Consider the following 21,681-nt stretch of genomic DNA (forward strand, 5'->3'; position numbering starts at 1 on the left):
ACCCGCCCATCCCGGAGAACCCGCCCATCCCGGAGCACCCGCCCATCCCGGAATTCCCTCCCCTCCCGAAGAACCCGCCCCGGCCGCAGTGGCTGCACTCAGTGCCGGCCCGCCGCCTCCCGCAGCCAGCGCAGCAGCTGCGGTGTGAAGTAGGTGATGATGATGTCGGCCCCTGCGGAGAGACGAGACGCTGGAGCCAGCCCCGGGCGACGCGGGGGACAGAGAGGGGGACAGGGGGGTCGCAGCCTCACCTGCGCGCCTGAAGGCGGTGATCGCCTCCTGCACCGCCGCCTCCAGGCTGAAGGCGCCGGCCTGCGCCCCGTGCCACAGCATGGCGAACTCCCCCGAGACGTGGTACACGGCCAGCGGGTGCGTGGGGTGCTGCGGGAGCGGGTCAGCGCCGGGGACAGCCCTCCCCGCACACCCCCGGTGCTCCAGCGCCCGTCCCGGCGCACAGAACCCACAGCCCCCACCCAGAGCCCTCCCTGCCCGGCAGGGCCTCACCCGAGCCTTGACGTCCCTCACAAGGTCCAGGTAGGGCATCCCCGGCTTCACCATCAGCATGTCCGCGCCCTCCCGCACGTCCCGGTCCTGCCGCGGCAGCGCGGGGACAAGAACAGCTTGTTTTTGTCCAGGACTTTGGAGCCGTGGTGGTTTTCCCCAGGAGGGATCACAGGAGGCTGTGAGCCCCTCATGGCCAAGGTGGCTGGTGCTCCCCCTGCCATACACGTGGTGTCTGGGGAAAGCTGATGGCTTCGTGTCCCTGCACCTGACACCCCAAGCCACAGCAGGGCGTGGGGACAGCAACTGCATGCTCCCAGTGCTCAGTCCTCGGGCACACACTGGGACCAGCTCTGCCCAGGCCTCGTGTTTCTTGGGCTCATGGAAGAGGAACACCCTTGGCCATTTGCCTCCCAACTTCTTGCTCGCCCCAAGCCCTGCAGGGTGCAATCGCCCAGGCCCCCTGTGAAGGTGTCCCACCCCACAGGCATAACCCCAGAGCCCACATTCACCCCACTGAGGGTGTCCCACCCCACAGCCCACACTCACCACAGCGCGCACGGCCAGCCCGCGGGCGCCCGGGGGCAGCTGATAACAGCGCCGGTCCCCAAAGGCAGGCTTGGACAGCGCCGCGTCCCTGCAGAGGGGCAGAGGGCAGGGGGTGAGGAACCCCTGCCTCCCACCTCATACAGCTCCAGAAACATGAGGACAGGCCAGGACAAGCATCTGAGCCACTGAGCCAGACCAAGGGGGCACTCCTGATGCAGTTCAGCACCCAGAGACTGCTCTGGGAGGTCCTACAGGTCCGGGCTGGCCCTGGGAGCTATTTCAACATCCACAGCCCTCCTCATGCCCAGAGTCTGGGTAAAAAAGTATCAGGCTCTTTTCCAAGGTAGGTTCCTCAGGGATACCCTGCCAGGGTCAGGCTGTTCTTCGGACAAGGTCTAACAGCTGACTAAGCTGAGGCTTGTCCCTGAAGTCGCCCTGCGGGACAACATTGACTCCTGTGACTCCTAACTGTTCCTGGAAGCTGCAGGCAGCTCCCTCACTGCCTCTTTTGCCACCAGCACCTGAGCAGGTGAAGGGTTGGGATGGAAGATCACCCTCCAGTGACCTTGCTGCCAGCCAGCCTCTCCTGGGCAAGGTACATTTGTCTCCTTTTTGCATGGAGAAGTAGGAATAGGGTGCTGCAAAGTGACCAATGTGGCCCCACGTGCAGCCCAGGCTCTGGGCAAGCCCCTTTCTCAAATAACTCCCTGGGAATGCACTCCCAGCCAGCCTGGCCCCAGCTGGGCACACCTGGCTGGGGGACAGACCCACCTGAAGGGGCCGTAGAAGCACGAAGCAAACTTGGCGCTGTAGCTCATCACTGAGACCTGGAGGGCAGAGAGAGGCTGTGAGGGCTGTGAGCTCAGGGCCACATCCCAGTGCTGGGACAGGAGAGATTCCCTCCCACAGCTTTACCTTCCCCCTGCCAGACATCTGGCACCTCACCAAGCCTGGGCATTCCCCTCCAGCCAAGGACATTCCCCTCCTGTGCCGGGGCAGGGCAATGCCCGTGGCACCAAGGGGAGGTTTGCCTCTCCTGCCACTTGCCCTGTCCCGCTGTGCTGCAGCCTCCCATGGAGGTGGCTCGTGCCTGTGGCACACACAGGTCCCTGGCTCACCTTGTTGCCCAGATCGTTGGAGATGAGTGCCTGCTTTATGGCTGCAATGCGCCCGTCCATCATGTCCGAGGGGGCCACGATGTGGCAGCCTGCAGGGACGGACAGGACAGGGATGTTGGGAAGCACTGGAGGCTCAGGTGCTGCCTGAACAGGGCAGGGCAGCACTCCCAGTTGGAGCCAGGCCCAGTCTGCTTTTGGGTCTGCCCAAAGCAGAGAGGAGCAGCTCTGTGAGAGCCAAACTGGGGTGTCACTGCCCAGGGCTCCCCACCTGCTTTGGCGTAAGCCAGCGCCACCTCTGCCAGCCGTTGGCAGCTGAGCTCATTCTGGATGGTGCCATCTTCACGCAGGATGCCTGGGAGACAAACCTGGGGTTACACAGGGGAGGGACAGCTTGGTCCCTCAGTCCCAGGGGAGTGTGGCTCTGGGGACAAGCTGAGGAGACGCTCAGAGCAGCAGTGTGCTCACCACAGTGCCCGTGCGAGGTGTAAGGGCACAGGCAGACATCGCAGGCAATCAGCAGCTCTGGGAAGGTGGAATGGATCTTCCTGATAGCCTGGATGGCAGGAGTGCCCTCGGCATCAGCAGCAGAGCCTCTCTCATCCTGTGAGGACAGAAACACCTCAGCATGCACAGCTGACACTTCCCACCAACTCCTCTGTAGCGGCAGCTCTGCCCAGGAAGCATTTCCTGAAACTGTGGGACCCTGTAAGGCTGGATGGTGGGACCCCACTGAGGGAAAAGGGTGATGGGCAACTAGGACAAGTTTTAGGGGCCACCTGCAGAGCTCTGGGGACTTTCTGGGTGTCTCTGCAGTATCCTCTCCTGTCACAGCCAGGGACCCTGAACTGCTCCTGTTTGATCAGGAGACCCCCCCCAGATTGCTCTAACAGCCCTGTGGCTATCCCAGCACCCCCACACACGTGCACTGACCTTGTGGACCTTGCTGGGCACCCCAAAGATGAGCACACACTTGAGGCCGTCTTCGACAAGGGGCCGCAGCATCCCCTCCAGCTTGTTCACTCCATACCTGAACAGGGCAAAGGGAAGCAGCTGCCAGGCACCCAGACCTGCTCCGTGGGGAGAGCTGCCCTGGGACTGGGATGCTGCCCTGTGAGCAATCCAGTGTCACCAGGCAGTGGCTGGAGGTACAGGGGAGGTGGTGCCTGAACACTGGGAGGAACAATCTGAGCCCTTATCTGGGGCTCCAGGAGCACTATCTGCCTGGCATGGACACTGCTCTGGAGGGATGGGCACACCCTGCCCTTGGATCCCTTATCTTGGTGTCCCTGGTGCAGCTCCAGCCCCCTTTCCCAACACAGCACTCCTGCCCAAAGCCCTGCTAATGTGCAGCAGATGGAGAGGGGAGCTGCCAGTCCAGTGGGATCCAGTGCAGGACCAGATCCCACATCCTTGCAGAGGTTTTCTGGCTGCTGCTGGAAACCCTGTTCACTTCCAGCCTCCCTGTGTGCCCAGCCCACACAGCCTGGGACTGCTCTGGGACACAGCCAGACCCTGGTGCTGTCCCTCCCAGTCTTGACACTTCCAGCATTCCCTGCATGATTCCCTCCACTCCTTTAGTGGGTGAACATTCCCACCTTGTCTGATGCTGGAGATCTCCAAAGCAGGAGCCAGAGTTGGAAGCCTCCCCCTGGCTCATGCTCAGGGCATAAATGAACCCTCCTCAGACACAGCGCACAGCAGTGACTGCGGGGCTGGATTCATACCTGGCTTGTCCAGGAAGGCTGGGAATTGGCTCCACGGCATCAGGGCTGTCACTGTGGGAGGTGGATGGGACAGAGACGTGAGCACTCGGTGGGAGAAGGAAGCCTCTCTCCCAGACTTGTCCACAGGAACGCTGAACCTATTTAAGAGCTCAGGGGCTGCAGGGATGGGTCCAGCCAGACACCCTGAGGCAGGTCCATCCCTCACCCGAGAGCTGGGGCTCACTCACGTGATAAAGATGGGGTAGATGAGGTTGGAGGCATCGAAGGTGGTGGCCGTGCACTGCCAGGAGCGCAGCACGGGGTGGAAGTAGCCACTGTGGAGAACGGAGTCTGCCTGCATGGTGGGCTCTGCTGTCAGGGAAGGAGACTCTGAAACACCAAAGGAAACCAGCGGGGCCCTGGTGAGCTGCTGCTCTTGGCACATGTGAGGAGGGGCTGGGATCCAGGCAGCCACGGCAGGACTGACCCTGTCCCATGTCAGGCCATGAGCTGCAGTCCAGGCAGCTCCACCCCACCTACCCTGGGCACCCTGGGGTGCTGCAGGACCCACATCAGCAGTCACAGCACGGCCCTTCCCATTAACAGGGGCGTCAGTGACTCCTCCTTGCAAACCTCCCAGTTCTGTGCATGAAACCCCCATTTCCAGCCACTGACAACCTCCCCCAGCAGAATCACGTTCACCCTCCGCAGGTTCCTTTCCCTGAACCCCAAGAGCGTCATTCTTCATTCACTGTACTTTTCTGTAGTGCTGAGAAATTGTGTGACAGTTTTTGTATGGATACAGTTTTTGGAGAGGATACAGAGCTGCTCTGTGTGATCTTTAAGGTTCCTTCCAACCCAAACCATTCCATGATTCTGTGCAGCACCACATATTTATGGCTGCAGTGTGAAGGTGCAGTTACAGAAGAGGGGCACCTCCAGGGGCACTGGAGGAGAGAGGCACGGGACCATCCAGGGCTCTAAAGCTCTCACACAACTCTTACAGTTACTCCAGTGGCCACTTACTGCTGGATAAAAAAAAAATCTGGATTTAGGCAAAACTGATTTCAGAGATAACAAAATTCACACATAAATCAATCGTTAGCTATCTCATGGCTGAAACTTCTTCTGTAGCAATGTTTTATTCTCTAGCAGATCTAGTAATAATTCTGTGATCAGCCCATTAAGAATTACATTTCCATGAGGGCTCAATTCCCACCACCATGCTGCTGGTGGATGTGATGGAAGGGGCCGTGGGAAGGGAGCTCTCCTGGGACGAGGTGTTTGGCTGCAGTGCAGAGGAACAGCTGCACGACCCCAACAAGGGACTGTTTGTGCAGAGCAGCTCCAAGGACTTCTGGCTGCTCACACAGGGCCACATCCCCTGAACGCCCTGTGCAGAGGAGTTTGGGTGCACTGGGAGACAAAGCAAAGTTCCTGCTGAAGAACGTAGGTTTTTGGGAGCTGAGCCTGAGGGAGGTGGGCAGGAGCAGAGCTGAGATGGGATTCTGAAAGAGCAGGTGGATGCCTGTGAGTGTCCCGGGCAGGGCAGGGCTTCCCTAGGGCGATGGAGCAGCAGGAGGATGGGACCCCTCTCAGGGGAGCAGCCTTGGTCCATCCCAGGAGGGATTCTCTAGGCAGTAAACCTCTCCGACCCCCAGCCTGCATCCAAACTCTCTCTGGAGAACAGAGTGGGATCAGAGTCCCTTTGGAGGCACAGCTCCAGCTCTCAGCACAGAATCCAGGGGACGAAGTTTTACACCAGCACCCATGACACCAGCCAGTAATAGAGCTGGGAAATGGCTCAGTCCTTCTGGAAAACCTTTAGGATGAAGTGTTTCACCTATTTTACACACTCAAGACCTTTAAGATCTTCTAATATGAAGCCAAATTCTGTCAGAGCACCCCAGTGCACAGGACACTTGGAACAAAGGGGAATTGTGTTCAGTCCAGGGCTGGAATCGAGCCTCTCATACCCCAAGGAATCACTTCTGCTTGGGCATCAGGAAAGGCCCCTCCTGGTTAGAGGCTTATACATATGAAAACCCCAAATGAAAACATCAGGTGGTGCTCGTGGGGGATGCAGAGCAGCTGACAGGCATGCTGGCAGCGTCATGGCATCCCCTGGCAAGCCATTTTTAGCCCTTGGAACGCTGCTGGCCCAGGCCTTACTCCAGGGAAGGGGACAGCCCTCGGGTGAACCAGAGCTGGCAGCTCCAGCAGGCGCCTGGCTCCAGGCAGGACTGGCAAACAAAGGGCTCAGTGAACAAAACCCACCTCGAGAATCCAAAAAATGTTTTACACAATTAATCCCACCAGAGGGAGGGGAGGAGGCCGGGTGGGACCAGAGTCACCTGACTGGATGGGACAGATAGAGGCCACAGCTCCAGAAACCGCGCTCTGGAGCGAGCAGGAGACGGGACCGGGTGGGATTGCAGTGCCAAGATAAGAGCGGCACGGGTGTGTCCCAGGCTGCCGGGCCGGGTCCTCCTTCCCAGCCCCACGTCCAGGACAAGCTGCTGCCCGCGCAGGGCACCCGGCGGGACGAGGGCACCGGGGTGGCACAGCTGGGGACATCAGGGAAGGAGGGCAGGGCCGCGGAGCGAGGCTGCAAGAATGTGCCACGGGGACATTGCGCCACCCGCTGCGCCCTGGGCTGGGGCTACTCCCCCCGAGATCCCGGCAGAGCAAATTAACCTTTCTCCAACAGCCCAGGCTCAAACCTGTCTTTCTAAAGCTCTTTGCTCCGCGCACACCGGAGGAATTCAAGGACAGGTCGGCAGCAGAGCGGCTTCACCTTCGCTCCTTCCACTGGGACTGGTCCGAAGCCGCAGCACCCGAACCCGCAGCTGTGCCCAGCCCGTGCCCGCGGCACTGCCCGGGTGCCTCGCTGCTCTCGAGGGACGGGAAGCAAATTCCCAGTGGGAGAATCCGGCACACGCCGGCCCTCGGCACCGGCACCGACCGGACAATTTCCGGGGACGGGCGGGAGGCAGACACGGCGCTGCTCCGGCTCCCGACAGCCCGCCACGAGCTGGGAGGGTTTGTTCCCTCATCTCGCCTCATCTTGGCAGCAAGAGGTGTCCCAGCATTTCAGGACACACAAGCACACGTGGCCTCAGACGTGAGCTCAACTATTTAGCTAAATCTCAAGGACATGCAAGCTCCCAAAATCCCAGCTGGGGACGGATCGGGGGTTCTAGGAAACTGGAGCTCCCCGGGCAGCCAACGCAGCTGTGGGTCAATTAACAGCCACTAACGAAGGCCAAGTTATTACAGGTTCATTAAGAGCTACCTAGGAAAGTCAAGCTGTTAGGGCACGTTTCTCGCTCCAGGACGGGAACGGGGATGCTCAGGGGTCTGGAGTTACACCCCAGGACAAGCGGGAGCTCAGGACCGACGCCAGCTCGCAGCATCACACGCTGCTCGCTGCGTCCCCCGCCGTTGCCACGGTTACCGAGCAAAAACGGAGCAAAAACGGAGCAAAACCGAGCAAAACACGGGTCGTCCTTGCTGCGTTACCCGGGGCTGCCCTTCCTGCCTGCACCCAAGCGCGGCCGGGCTCCGTCTCTGGAGTCATTCCCCGGCAGCCCTGCAAGGGGCCGAGGTCGGGGACCGGAGGAGGGGCGGACGCTCCCAGCCCCAGCCCGGTTCCCGTTCCCGGTCCCGGTCCCGGCACTCACCGATCGCCGCGTCCGCTCCAGCCGTGCGACAATGCCCTCGATTTGCATAACCACGCCCCCAATCAGCATAGCTCCGCCCGCGCGGAGGGGCTGGCGGGAAGTCTCGCGGCGGAGCGCGGGAAAGGCGGCGCGGGAGGACGGGGGCGATGGCGGAGCGGGAATTTGGGGTGTGCAGCAGGGATGGGCCCGGGGGGACACGGGGCGCGGCCTCGGCGTGCTGCGGGTGCAGGGGCCAAGCAATCCAGTTCCGGGGTGCTCTAGGGGCACCTGGAGCCAGGTTTGGGGGTGCTGAAGGGGGACTCAGAGCCAAGTTTTGGGGTTCTGGGGGGCATGGAGCAGGGCTTTGGGATGCTAGGGGGACCAGAAGGCGAGTTTTGGGGGTTCATGGAGGCTGGAGCAAAGCTCTGGGTGCTGCAGGACCCAGAGACAAGTTTTGGGGTGCTGAGGGGAGGCATGGACCAGGGTTTTAGGATGCTGGAGGCTTATGCAGTCCAGTTCTAGGGTGCTGTGGGAGGACCTGGAGCCAGGTTTTAGGATTCCAGAGTGGCCGCGACAGGGCATTGGGGTGCTGTGAGGGTTTGGAGTGCTGCAGTGTTTGGTTTAAGGAGCATGGCCGAGGAGCTGTGGTAGTGTGGAGCAGGGTTTGGGGTGCTGTAGAGGCACCTGGAGCTGGGTTTTGGGGTGCTGGGGGTCTGCCCAGCCCAAGGAAGCCCAGAGCCCTGCCTTGGTCCCTCAGAGCAGGGGTGATGCCCGGATCAGGTTTAGTGCAGGACATTCTGCAGCTCCCCCACCAAAGCATCATTCCCTGGCTTGCTCCAGTGCAGAAACCCTGGATCCAGATCCTGGGCCCTCCCCCAGCCGGGAACCTCTCCCTGGAGCAGGGGGAACTGATAGCTCCTTCCCCCAGCAAACATCAGTGACCTGGAAATGCCCTCCTCCTTTCCATAGTCCCTCCCTCCTCTCACACGGAGGCCAGGCTGCAGCAGCCTTCATCCTCCCTTCACCCTCCTCCATGTCAGCTGCTCCAGAAATCATTTCCCAGAGCATTTCCTGCTCCCATCCCACTTATGCAACCACAACCTGCTCATTTTATAACTGACCGAAATACGAGACTCCCATTTCTGTAAAAAAAAAAAAAATCTGGTTTTTAATTAGATCTCATTCCCTTCCGGAATATGCACCCCAGATATGTGCTGAAGAGAAAAAAAAAAAAAGAGAGGAAAAGAGCTGGAAGGTGGGGAACACATAATCAGCTCAGGCTTTCCACAGCCTGACTGAATGGCAGCAGAAACTAGACAGCAGAAAATCTGTGTTGGTTCAGTTCTTTTCAGAAGCTGGGCTTGTGTGCGTGTGAAAATCCAGCGTGCCAGGAGAGCAGGAAGGCAGGGTGGTTCTTGTGGGTAGCTGCCACCAATTTTTTTGGTGGAAAGGATCCAGGATTCCTCACAAGTGCTATTTTAAAACTGCACACCATCACAACCTGGGGGTTTTAAATGTATCTAAAACTTTCTGGGGGAGAAATGCATCAGAACTAAGAGTTCAAGAGGAAAAGTACAAACCTACACTAGCACAAGGGATACCAACAGCTTCTCTCAACACTTCCTTCTTGCAGGAGCCTTTTGTGAAACCACATGGGCCCCCTGGGTGGGCACACCCTGCCCCTGCTGCCCTCCCAGAGGCATCCATGTCCCTGGAATGACCAGCAAAGGCTACAGAGAGACCCTTGGATGGAATTAGCTCATCCCAACTGGGAAAAGGGGAAAAGACAACCACCACAATTCACCGCTCTGCTCTACCACATCTCAGCTTGCTGCAGGGGGACAGGTGAGACCACCAGACCCCAGTGCCACCACTGACCTGTCACACCTCCAGCACTGCACAAAGCCACCTGTTTGCAGCCTTGCTCCCCATTTTACCCCCTCCTTGTGCTTCAGATTTTAAATCAATCTCCTCCTTGTCTCTCAGGGCTCTCAAAGACACTTTCAGTGTACGGTTTACCCCGTCGTCACTGTGCGTTTTTCAGATTTAGGTTAGTTTGGGTGAGTCAGTGAGTGAACTCGTGGTCCCTGTACAGCCACCCTGTGCTGCTGCTGAGGCTGGAGGACACAGTGTCACTGTCACAGTACAGCAGGGAGAGAAGGCACAGCCAGGATGCAAGGAAACAAAGGAAAAAAAACAACTCAATTGGATCAAAAGCTTCAATGTGCAGCTTCCAAGCCTCTGGACATCATCACCTACATTCTACACCCCAGCAGGGATCAGTGAATGATCTATTGGATTCAGCCCCTCATAATCAAGAGTCTCACGTTCTCCTGGCCAGTTTCTGCACCGAGCACCCACCAGCTCTTTTTTCCTCTCTTTCAGAGCCAGCCCAGCATCAAAAGCCCAGGAAGTGCCTGCCCAGAGCCTGGGGAGGGACAGAGCCCCCCAGGCACAGGGAGGAGCCACCCTGCCACGGGAAAAGCTTCAGCACGAGTCCTTTATGTACAAATTACAGGCCACAGAGGGGCAGTACAAAGTTCTAATGGATACACGAGGGGACGCAGCAAGGTCGATTTACAGCGTTTACATCCCTCTGAGCACACCCCAGCCCCTGCCCACGAGCAAGCTCAGTTGTCCACCTCTTCCTCATCGTTTTGTTCTTCCTCCTCCATCCTTTCATCGTCGTCATCATTGTCCTCCTCTCGGCTCTTATCTTGCTCCTCCGAGTCTGCCTTCTTGTCTTTATCTTTCCTGGCCTCTTTCTTTCCTTTCTGCTCACGCCTGTAAACTGGAGGAGAGGGAACAGTGAGGGCTTGGCGCTGGCATGGACAGGTCAGTGGCTGAGGTCCAATGTCCACTTGCTCTCCCGGCTTTGAGGAGAGCAGGGAACTCAGAGCACAACTCACCCTATGAGCTGAGCTGTGCTGAGCAGCTCCATAGGAAATCAGGTTAAATTTCAGCAGAAAAATGCTGAAAAGGACGCAGGTCACATTTACAGGCAGCACCTACGGCTTTCCTTAGATAAACATAATAGGGGAGTGAGAGCAGATGAGACTTTCTCAATCCTCATCAGTTGTGCAATAATGTTATCCCAGTCCCGTTAAGGTGCACATTAGTTACTCCCCAGGCAAACTGCAGGGTAGGATGCTGGGCAAAGAGAAGAGAAACAAGACAGGCAATAAGTGTTGCTTGTCCAGCATTGGAGGAAAACAGGACTTGGTGCCTCTCAGAGTCCCTGGACACCCACGGAGCACAGTACCTTCCAGGGATTCCTTCAGAGGGGCCACGAATCTCTGGAACTCCATCTCCTCCATGGCAGAGAGCACGTCCCCAGCATTCAGGGTTTTCCTCTTCCCCTTCATGGCAAAGTTATTTGCACTAGGCAGAACCAAAAAGAGAGGTAATTTGGGACTGTTGGCAATTTCATCTTGTTTATTAAAGTCATGAGCAACTTTAAAAAGCCATCCCCTAAACATTTAGGGTTTTTTATCATTTACTAAAGGAGGTTTGAGACATTTTTGTTTGCACTGGCTGTCTGTGCTTTCCCAGTGTTAGTTTCTGCCTGCACAGACTTTTTCTACAAGCAGGAGGATAAAGCCTGAGCCTTGGCTGTGACAGTTCCATAGAGCCCTAGAAGGGCTAGGGTTCCATAGAAGTACACAACAGAAGAGAAGAGAAGAGAAGAGAAGAGAAGAGAAGAGAAGAGAAGAGAAGAGAAGAGAAGATGCAGAGAATATGCCAAGCCACCCCAAAAATGTGACTGTGTCCTCTGTGGCAGCTCTTGCCCTGACACAGCTTCATGATGAAGAGCCTGAAAGTGAATCAAGTGCTCCTGCCTTTGCCAGGAAGGCTGTGCAGCCACATTCTAAGGTTAATGGCAGTTTGGGACCCCTCTTTTTGGGACATGGCTGTGTCCAGAACCTTCCCATGGGCTGCTCTGGGCAGTCCAAACCCACCTGCTGCAGCCTGGCAGTGGTTTATTTATATAAACAGGCAATACAGAAAACCAACACTGGGAGAGAGTCCCCAGGCCAGCAGAGATGAATTATCAATCAAGTGCCCCAGTGACTGCTGCACCAAGTCCTTACCATGATGTTGCATACAGCACAAACACACTTGCTGCTCGGGAGATCGCGCTCCGGGCTTCTTTGGAAATATTGACTCCATCAGGAAGCTGAAAAACAAATCCAACTTTTATCAGCAGCTGCTAAAAACGACTTAAACTCCATAGTTGAAGTGTCAGTTTGTTAAGGCACTCAGGGGGCTCAGAACTGGGAACTGCTCTGGGGGGCTGTCACAGGAGCTCTGCTCCCAGCTGGAAGCCAAGGGCAGTAGGAATGTGTCCCTCAAAGGCACGGAGCTGAGCACAAGCCCAGTGACTCTGGCGTTTGGGGTCTGGCCACTGTCTCCAGGGAACTCATCCTGTGACTGCCCAGCTCCTGACATGCCTGCCAGGCCCAGGTCCACTCGGCAACACCTCACGGCTCCAGACAACACGTGCTAAATTAAGCACAGGGAATCATTCTGGATTTTTATATAGACACGGACTTGTGTGCTGAAGTTTTAGGGGGCCTGGTTCTCACAGTGCCACCGCGGGAACTGCGCTGCTGCCGCGCTGCACCGGTGCGGCTGCACCCCTCGGGACGCTGCAGTGAGTGCTGCAGCCCCGGTACCCGAGGGGGACAGCCCAGGGCAGAGCCCGGCGGGCGGGGACACAGCACGGGCCGGGGTCTCCAGATGCCCCGCTCCGCTGGGCCGCGGGGCCCGGCACCCACCGCCTCCTTGATGATGCGGGTGATGACGGCGTTGGGCAGGTTCAGGTCCTCCGGTCTCTCCGCCATCCTGGGCCTCCTGCAAGGCAAACGCGGCGTCAGGGGCGCGGGGATAGGCGGGATCCCGGCGGGACGAGGCGGGATGCCCTCAGGACACGGGGGATCTCGGTGGACACGGGGGATCTCGGTGGACACGACGATCCCGGCCCGGCCCGGCCCGGCCCGGCCGTACCCAGCCCGCGCTCCGCCGCCGCCCCGCCCGCTCCCGGCGCGCACCGCGGCCCTGCCCACAGGCGGGAAATGGCGGCGGGGCCTGAGGGACGGGCTCGGAGAGCGGGAACGGGAGGGAGAAGGACAAGGGGGAGAGGCATAGGAGCAGGATAAGGGCAGGGAGAGGGGCAGGCATGGCGTGCATAGGTGTACGTGTATATGTATGTACAGGTGTAGGTGCAAGTGTAGGGACAAGTGTAGGTGAAGGGCCAGGTGATGGGAGAGGGACAGGTGCAGGTTTGGATGTAGGTGAAGGGACAGGTTCAGGTGTAGGTGATAATGTGGGGACAGGTTCAGGTGATGGTGCAGGGACAGGTTCAGGTGTAGGTGAAGGTTCACCTGAAGGCACAGGAACAGGTTCAGGTGATGGTGGTGGGACAGGTGCAGGTGGTGGTTCAGGGACAGGTTCAGCTGTAGTACAGGGACCAGTTCAAGTGTAGTACAGGGACAGGTTTGGGTGATGGTTCACCTGAAGGCACAGGGACAGGTGCAGGTGATGGTGAAGGTTCACCTGAAGGCACAGGGACAGGTGCAGGTGATGGTGTGGGGACAGGTTTGGGTATAGGTGAAGGGACAGGTGATGGGAGAGGGACAGGTGCAGGTGATGGTGCGGGGACATGTTCGGGTGTAGGTGAAGGGACTGGGACAGGTTTGGATGTAGGTGAAGGGACAGGTTCAGGTGTAGGTGATAATGTGGGGACAGGTTCAGGTGATGGTGCAGGGACAGGTTCAGGTGTAGGTGAAAGCACAGGGACAGGTTCAGGTGTAGGTGAAGGCACAGGGACAGGTTCAGGTGATGGTGAAGGTTCACCTGAAGGCACAGGGACAGGTTCAGCTGTAGGTGGTGGGACAGGTGCAGGTGGTGGTGCAGGGACAGGTTCAGGTGTAGTACAGGGACAGGTGCAGGTGGTGGTGCAGGGACAGGTTCAGGTGGTGGGGCAGGGACAGATTCAGGTGTAGGTGAAAGCACAGGAACAGGTTCAGGTGTAGGTGAAGGCACAGGGACAGGTTCAGGTGATGGTGAAGGCACAGGGACAGGTTCAGGTGATGGTGAAGTTTCACCTGAAGGCACAGGGACAGGTGCAGGTGATGGTGCGGGGACAGGTTCGGGTGTAGGTGAAGGGCCAGGTGCAGGTGAAGGGACTGGGACAGGTTTGGATGTAGGTGAAGGGACAGGTTCAGGTGTAGGTGAAGGCACAGGGACAGGTTCAGGTGATGGTGAAGGTTCACCTGAAGGCACAGGGACAGGTGCAGGTGGTGGTGCAGGGACAGGTTCAGCTGTAGTACAGGGACAGGTTCAGGTGATGGTGCAGGGACAGGTTCAGCTGTAGGTGGTGGGACAGGTGCAGGTGGTGGTGCAGGGACAGGTTCAGGTGATGGTGGTGGGACAGGTGCAGGTGATGGTGAAGGTTCACCTGAAGGCACAGGGACAGGTGCAGGTGATGGTGAAGGTTCACCTGAAGGCACAGGGACAGGTGCAGGTGATGGTGCGGGGACAGGTTCATCTGTAGGTGGTGGGACAGGTGCAGGTGGTGGTGCAGGGACAGGTTCAGGTGTAGTACAGGGACAGGTGCAGGTGGTGGTGCAGGGACAGGTTCAGCTGTAGGTGGTGGGACAGGTGCAGGTGGTGGTGCAGGGACAGGTTCAGCTGTAGGTGGTGGGACAGGTGCAGGTGATGGTGCAGGGACAGGTTCAGCTGTAGGTGGTGGGACAGGTGCAGGTGGTGGGGCAGGGACAGGTTCAGCTGTAGGTTCAGGTGGTCACACCACCGTCACCGGGGGTTGCTGGGGGCTGAGGGGCTGTCCGGGCTGGGAGCAGGGCCAGGCACAGGGGCAGCCTGGGGAGGGGGAGCTGGGGCAGCCCTGGGGCAGAGCTGGTGCCTGTGGGAATGTTCGCAAGATCCCCCAAAGTCCTTGGGATCAATAAGGCTCCCTCTAAGGCTGTGTGACACTGGTAGTGAGTAGGGCATTACTGTATCCTTAGCCAAGAGGGTGTGTGGCTGACAAAGCTCCAGCCTCTGCACCGACGCAGATACAAAACTTTTTCACTTATTTGTACATTTTTAGCCAAAAAATTAATGTTCATTTGCTCTAGGTTACATAATTCTCTTCATTACTTAAGTGTTCTATCTGCTCTTGGTTGTTAATTTCTCACTCTTCACGCTAATCTGGTCCACATACTTTATTACTTTTATAATCTTTTTCCCAGTCAGGGAATCTCCAACTTTCCATGCCTTAATCTCCTCTGCATTTTCTGCTTACTCCAACACCCTTTGAAGGGTCATAAATTTAAGATCCCAGATGTCCAATCTCCAAGTCCCTTTGGCTTTGTTTATTGAAGCTTGGCAGGGTTACTTTTAGCAAATCTGAGGTTTGGTTATTTAGTGATCAAAGTAATTGTAAGAGCCTGTGAAGAAACTTAACTAGTGCTAGCTGAATGTGGGCACTGGTTGCAATTAATTAAAACAATTAGCTAGGAAAGTTACATCATTTCCAACAGGAAATAACAGCTGTTTTCCCCCACACTGGTTTCTGGCCTCGTCCCTGTTGCTGTGTGAGGGCACAGGGCTGTGAGCTCCTCCATCCCTGCCCCACTGACCCCATGCCTGGCCTAAACCCTCTAATTCCATGAGACTTTATCCCTGTTGGTAACCTGACCAGGTAATTAAGTAAGCTCAGAGTGCAAGAAAGCAGATTAATTAGGTGCTGTGTTGGGGTGATATTTGAAATTGTGAGCAGTGATTGACAGTGCAGCTCTTTTCCATGGAAAGTGGGAATTTCCTGTTATCGAGGGCAGTGTTTCTGTTGTGGGGAGAGTTGACAGGAACTTGTGAGCACAGGTGAAGGTACCTGTGGTGGACGCAGTGCTGTGCTGGGAGAAGCACACACCGAGTACACCTGGGCCAGGCCTGTGTGAGCCCCTGTTCCAGTTCAGGGACTGGATTAATAAACTCCATCCCTGCTGTACAAATCATGTGTAAGTTTTGGTTTTAGCCCCTTTCCACGTGCTCTGTGGTTAACCCCAGCTGCTGGGTGTCCCTGGGCAGGTGTGGCAGTGCTGGCACTGGGCTGGGGGCATTCAAACGTGGCAGACTGAGCTGCTGTGACAGTGATCATGACAGATTGAGCTGCTGTGACAGTGACCATGACAGACTTGGATCCTGGACAGGGGGGTGGCTCAGAGCTTTTGGAGCCCTTGGGAGCCACTGCTGCTCGTTTTGGTTTCTGTGTTTTAGAGCATGAGGTGTTTTTGTCCATGAACTGAGAACCAAGTGAGGTGGTGGTGTGGGACTGCCTGGAGAAGGGGTGGGATGGAGCAGAGCCAGGAATGAGGCTGCCCAAATCCAGGGATATGGTCCAAAGCAGCCTCATTCACCAGTAAAGCCTGGGCTGGGATCATCCAGCTCTGTGTGTCTTCTGGACACAACAGGCTTTCCTCCCTGGTCCCTGGTGTGAGTCTATATTTGTTTTTAATTACAATGTCTGGAGGTTGGTACACCGAGTCCCAGGAAGGGACATTAAAGCCCATTCCACGGACAGGGACACCTTCCACTATCCCAGGTTGCTCCGAGCCCCGTCCAGCCTGGCTTTGGACAATTCCAGGGATCCAGGGACAGCCATCCTGGCCTTATACCCTGTAGGTCCAGAGCCTTTTTTTTAAATCAGCTTTCTAGTCTTGTTTCACTCTCGTGTGTAAAACACAGAAGATGCTGAGCATGCAATGCTCCAGTTTACTGCTGGGAGTCACATTTTACACTGCAACAAAAGTGTTGTTCCATGTAGCACAGGTATAAATACAGTGACAGAGGAGCAGCAGCTCAGCTCAGTCTGAGAGGGAAAGCAAAACCATGGGACAGTATGGTCCTTCTGTACCTCAGGGAAAGGCTATAACAGATTTGGATTTAAATGTTTTAAGTTAGCAGGGAGGGTGGGCAGGCCCTGGCACAGGGTGCCCAGAGCAGCTGTGGCTGTCCCTGGATCCCTGGAAGTGCCCACGGCCAGGTTGGACACTGGGACTTGGAGCAGCCTGGGACAGTGGGAGGTGTCCCTGCCCAGCGCAGGGGTGGAATGAGAGGATCTTTAAGGTCCCTTCCACATTCTGTGATTCTGTTCGATGACTCTGCACTGATAGTCAGGAGATGAACACTGTGAGTTTTAAGCCTGCACTGAGGGTGAGCACTCCTTTAGCCTGCTTGTTTTTCACAAAATTGCACAAAGATGTGACGTTTAAGGTTTAGCTGCAGGCACAGAGCTTACCCAGCAGTATTTGTACTCCTCAGAACCCACTGTTAGTACAGAGGGGCTTGAATCTCACTTGACTTCTGTGAAAATGACACTTCACCATCACCATGGCCAAAGAAAAAAATATTAATACAAAAATACAGATTATTCAGATGTAGAACAGTCATTGTGGAACGCCTGTATTGTTTCCAGCACTCTTGAAGCCCTGCTTGGATGGGTGCCATCCAAGTCCTGTAAATAAGAGGCTGTTGTTGCAGTAACAGGTAACTCTTCCTCCCGTAGAATCAGGGATGAGGTGTGCCAGGACGTGGTGCACAGGAGAGTTCTGAACGGCAAACCCTTCCCTCTGGGCACTCCCTGGCTCTGCTCAGAATGTTTTGGGGTTGCAGGATTAACTGTGAGGTCTTGAGCCTGAGAAGCGTTCAGTGCGTTCCTATCCCCGTGAGTCACTTCACACCTCTCCCCCCTCGTTAGTGCTGAGCAGATCCACCCGCGCTGCTGCTGGCAGGGATCCACTCGGCTCTGGGTGACTCAGGGGGACAGGGCTCAGGAGAGTCAAAACAAACAGCAGGAGACCCAGTGGTCACAAGGCAGAAGGCAAGGACACAGGGACTCATCCCAAACTGGTGTTGGATGAAGGCAGAGACACAGGGACACATCTGAAACTGGTGTTGGATGAAGACAGGGACACATCCCAAACTGGTGTTGGATGAAGACAGGGACACATCCCAAACTGGTGTTGGATGAAGGCAGGGACATAGGGACACACCCCAAACTGGTGTTGGATGAAGGCAGGGACATAGGGACACATCCCAGACTGGTGTTGGATGAAGGCAAGGACACAGGGACACATCCCAGACTGGTGTTGGATGAAGGCAAGGACACAGGGACACATCCCAGACTGGTGTTGGATGAAGGCAAGGACACAGGGACACATCCCAGACTGGTGTTGGATGAAGGCAAGGACACAGGGACACATCCCAGACTGGTGTTGGATGAAGGCAGGGACACAGGGACACATCCCAGACTGGTGTTGGATGGTTTGCATGTACCAATTTAAATTTCCTTGAGAGACTGTCCACGACTGCTCTGTTTTTAAATTTGTTTTTTTCTTTTGGCCGTGGAAGAATAATGAATGTGAAACACTCAATAGTATCCTTTTTAAAAGGAAATAAGCTTTGGTCATTATAATATGGAACTTGGTCATTATAATCTCTAAATTTTTAAATGCATCAGGCCTCTAACTGAGAGCTGGTGCTTGGAATGATTCCATTTTTCCCTCCTCTAAGGACAGGCCAGGCACTGCAGGCAGGAGCCTGGTCCCCAGAGGATGGAGCTGTCCCTCAGAGTTGTCACAGACTTCTCTTCCTACCTCAGGCCCTCTAAGTTTAGCTCACCTCTGATGAAGGCCTCCGAGTGCAGCACTTTCAAAATATCTTCCTGGCATTCTTTTTTTAGCCATAAACGAATTCAGCAGTTTTAACTGTCAAAAAAGTGCCAGTCTAAAATTCTGCTGATTGAGTGGACTTTCCTATGTGACCTAAGACAGAGACTTGGACAAATCCTGTGTACCAGGTCAGGAGCTATTTTCAGCCACATGGACGGACTATTGCATTAACTGTAACTTTGTTATTCCCTTTGGAAAGTGCTTTGGGAAGGAAAGCTGTAGGGTAACCTCTGTGTCACCTCTCCTGGTGTTCATTCGGGTTTGTGGCACCATGAATCTTGCTCCTGTTTCTGCCGTGCTCCCGCCAGAGCTGAGCTCTGCAGCAGGGTCAGACATCCTCTCACCTGGACAGATGACCCTGGTGCTCTGGAATAACATGGGGAGAGCGAGTGCTCTCACCTGCCAGGGAAGGGAATGCCTTCCTGATTATGGGTAATGGGATCATGCTTAAACAATATGGGCAATAATCAGGCTGTGCTCTGCTAATTGATCCAGAACACCAATTAATCCACAGAGGTGGCTTAAAGGTGCCCCAGTGAGGCTGGGCTAATGGTGTGCCACTACACAAATGAGATCCAACTCCTCCTATGTCTACCAAATGTACATTAAAGTTGACCCTACAGGAGTGGAAAGTCCTTGAATTGAAAATGTTTGGGGCTGGGCAGCTATTTTGGAAAATGTCTCATGCCTGCTCTGTTGTGTTCTCCCCTGGGCATCACCTTCTGACATGAAACAGGAGCTTTGTCTGACCCAATGGCTCTGCTTTTATTTTCTTAAATATTCTTGAATATACTTTCTCCTTAAATATTGTAAAAATTCCTCACTGAGAGGGTGGTGGTCACTGGCACAAAATCCCTGGGGAAGTGGTCATGGCACCAAGGCTGCCAGAGCTCCAAAAACATCTGGAGTAAGTGATTAGTCACAGGAATTAATTCTAGTCCAGCAAGGGAGTGGGGCTTGGTGATCCTTCTGGGTCCCTTCTAGCTGGAGAGACTCTGTGTGCCTGTTCCCATGCTTGGGCTAAAGGGGGGAGTCAGATCAGAGTTCTGGGGGGAGAAAGGAGGCAGCTGCCCTTGGAGCAGCAGCTTCACTCTAAGACCAGCTTAATTTAACATAAAAAGGCCAGAGAACCTTGGTTTACTTTGCCCAGCCTGGGAATGGGGCCTCACCAGATGACAAAGGACATCTCTGTCAAGAAAAAGGCCAACTTGCCCCTTTCTGTTGTGCCCCAGGACAGAGGACAATGGCTTTAAACTGAAGGAGGATACATTTAGTTAGATACTGGGGAGGAATTGTTCCCTGTGAGGGGCAGGCCCTGGCACAAGGTGCCCAGAGCAGCTGTGGCTGCCCCTGGATCCCTGGCAGTGCCCAAGGCCAAGGCTGGACAGGGCTGGGAGCAGCCTGGGACAGTGGAAGGTGTCCCTGCCCATGGCAAGGGGTGGAATGGGATGAGCTTTAAGGTCTCTCCCAGCCCAAACCAGTCTAAGATTTCTGGCATTTGATCTGTCTCCCCCATCACATGCCCCGGTCAAATCTGTTTGGGTACCAAATGCCAGAAATATTTGATTTTCTGTGAAATTAGGGAGCTAACCTGGCTCATGAGGAGGCAGAGCAGTGTCAGAGCTGGGGAGCAGAGCCCATGTGAGGTACCTGAGACGAGAGCTCAGCTATTTCCTGCAGCTCCAGACTGAGCCCTGCAGTTCAGCTCAGGTGACAGGCAATAACTTCCTAAGCTGTTTTAACTTCATTACTTTGATCCATTTGACCATTCTAAGGCCAAAAGCATAATTCCCAAGAGACCTTTTGCTATATTGAAACTGATCTCTTTTATGAGAAGGGTCACTGAAGACCCAGCTTGGTTATTACATTGTTTTTATTGCATTAAAATAAATCAACAGTGGATTAATACTCAGCATTTGTCAAAATGCTGCAGCAGGACTGGATGCTCAGATCAGACATCCTCTAAGAGACCTGGAATGTCTCATGGTGCTGCTCTTCTGTGTCATTGAGGGTTCAGAGTGCAGAAGAATGGTGCTGTGAGCTGATGTGCTGCTGTAATTCACTGGGCTTTTAATCAGGTTAAGGCTGTGAGACAGGTGTGTGTTAAACACCTGGCCTGAGAAAGTCCCACTGCCCTAAGGAAATGCAAAAACAAGGACAAAGCCTTGAGCTGGGAAAATTGTCAGGTGTTTGGGTATTGTTTCTAAGTCAGGTGTGTGCCCAACCTACTGTTATCCTGCAGGCCAGGCATGGCAAAAGGGGAAAAGGACAAAAAAAAAAAAAAGGACAAAAAAGTTTATGATGCCCCATTAGTGCTTTGGGGTCAGCATCCTCTCAGCCTGCTCAGAGGCAATCGGGCTGTGCTGTGTGCCTTTCCTGAGGAGAGAATCATGGAACCCCAGACTGGTTTGGGGTGGAAGGGACCTTAAAGCCCATCCAGCCCCACCCCTGCCATGGGCAGGGACACCTCCCCCTGTCCCAGGTTGCTCCAAGCCCCGTTCAGCCTGGCCTGGGACACTTCCAGGGATGGGGAATCCACTCCACACTATAGATAACCCTTGGTGCTCTGATGGCTGCTGTTCTCTCTGATTGCTGTTCCTCACTGTGAAGGGTGACAGTGGAGGCTCTGCCAGCCCTAAAGGAGATGTTCTGTACAGGATGTTTCTGGAGGGATCAGGAAGCATCCCTGTACCTCAAAGGGATCCCTCTCCTGAATTAACTCTGGATGTCTCCCTAACCAGCCCCAGGGCAGCAGGAGAAGAAGCCAGGCAGTTTCTGCAGGTTTAGAGTGTTCAAGACGGGTGAAAATCTGAACTGAAATAAAACAAGAGCTTCTCGCTCTCCCACCTTTTCCCTGCTGCTCTCCTCCTGGAGAGGAGCTGGTTTATGGAACAGCTCTTATACAAGCCATGCTGTGGGCACAGCTGCCTTAGTTTCAGCCAGTTTAGCAATGACAAAGGGACAAGATGAACTGTTTACAGCAAGCTTGGCCCTGCCGAAGGGTGGGCACAGGAACAAGTGGTTGTGCACGGAGACTGTTCTGTGCTCTGCATCCCTGGTGAGCCACCGAGGGGCTGTGCCAGCTCCTGCTCACGTGGGGTTTGTCACAGAGCCTCTGCCTGCCCTAGAAATACTCTGTGTGTCCAGCCACGGCATCCTGAGCTCTTACAGCCACGCCTCAGAGCCCAGGAATGGCTGTGGGCTGCTCCCTTGCATGTTCAGACACTGCATTTCATGGGGAAGGGGCAGAGAGGGAGGTTTAGAAAAGAGATCAGACAAAGAATTTGTTACCCAAAACGATGGGTGCAAAAGGCCAAACACATGAAGTCCTATGGAGAGGCAGAGACACAGCTCTTGTTAGACTCTGGATGTTGCCAAGACTCCGATATTTTGGCAAAGCAGCAGTGCTGAGCTG

General features: G+C 55.3%; 2 protein-coding genes across 2 annotated transcripts; both read right to left on the reverse strand.

Moving 5' to 3' along the window:
• Positions 1-18: 18 nt before the first annotated feature.
• ALAD (aminolevulinate dehydratase) lies at positions 19-7,578 on the reverse strand. Its single transcript, XM_068211584.1, has 12 exons — positions 7,555-7,578; positions 4,120-4,261; positions 3,893-3,943; positions 3,099-3,195; positions 2,634-2,769; positions 2,437-2,520; positions 2,169-2,257; positions 1,822-1,877; positions 1,051-1,138; positions 505-591; positions 252-381; positions 19-172 (listed from the first exon to the last, which is right to left on the reverse strand). Exons 2-12 carry the CDS (start codon positions 4,230-4,232, stop codon positions 99-101), a joined length of 1,005 nt encoding a protein of 334 aa, XP_068067685.1. The 5' UTR covers positions 4,233-4,261; positions 7,555-7,578; the 3' UTR covers positions 19-98.
• A 1,009-nt stretch (positions 7,579-8,587) lies between these two features.
• Positions 8,588-12,606, reverse strand: POLE3 (DNA polymerase epsilon 3, accessory subunit). Its single transcript, XM_068211586.1, has 5 exons — positions 12,541-12,606; positions 12,312-12,387; positions 11,625-11,710; positions 10,796-10,914; positions 8,588-10,324 (listed from the first exon to the last, which is right to left on the reverse strand). Exons 2-5 carry the CDS (start codon positions 12,375-12,377, stop codon positions 10,164-10,166), a joined length of 432 nt encoding a protein of 143 aa, XP_068067687.1. The 5' UTR covers positions 12,378-12,387; positions 12,541-12,606; the 3' UTR covers positions 8,588-10,163.
• Positions 12,607-21,681: the final 9,075 nt, after the last annotated feature.

This window comes from Anomalospiza imberbis, chromosome 21 (assembly GCF_031753505.1).
Source record: "Anomalospiza imberbis isolate Cuckoo-Finch-1a 21T00152 chromosome 21, ASM3175350v1, whole genome shotgun sequence".
Lineage (NCBI taxonomy): Eukaryota > Metazoa > Chordata > Aves > Passeriformes > Viduidae > Anomalospiza > Anomalospiza imberbis.

What these genes read in the sequence shown, in the direction of transcription:
- POLE3 (XM_068211586.1), bottom strand. Translation starts at nt 12,377, where the DNA reads ATGGCGGAGAGACCGGAGGACCTGAACCTGCCCAACGCCGTCATCACC. An exon ending in CCCGCATCATCAAGGAGGCG is followed by an intron (nt 11,711 to 12,311) that starts GTGGGTGCCGGG and finishes TTTGTTTTTCAG; the next exon opens with CTTCCTGATGGAGTCAATAT. An exon ending in TCTGAAGGAATCCCTGGAAG is followed by an intron (nt 10,325 to 10,795) that starts GTACTGTGCTCC and finishes CCTCTCCTCCAG; the next exon opens with TTTACAGGCGTGAGCAGAAA.
- ALAD (XM_068211584.1), bottom strand. Translation starts at nt 4,232, where the DNA reads ATGCAGGCAGACTCCGTTCTCCACAGTGGCTACTTCCACCCCGTGCTG. An exon ending in TGCCCAGCAAGGTCCACAAG is followed by an intron (nt 2,770 to 3,098) that starts GTCAGTGCACGT and finishes CTGTCCTCACAG; the next exon opens with GATGAGAGAGGCTCTGCTGC. An exon ending in GGCTGGCCGTGCGCGCTGTG is followed by an intron (nt 592 to 1,050) that starts GTGAGTGTGGGC and finishes CTGCCGCGGCAG; the next exon opens with GACCGGGACGTGCGGGAGGG.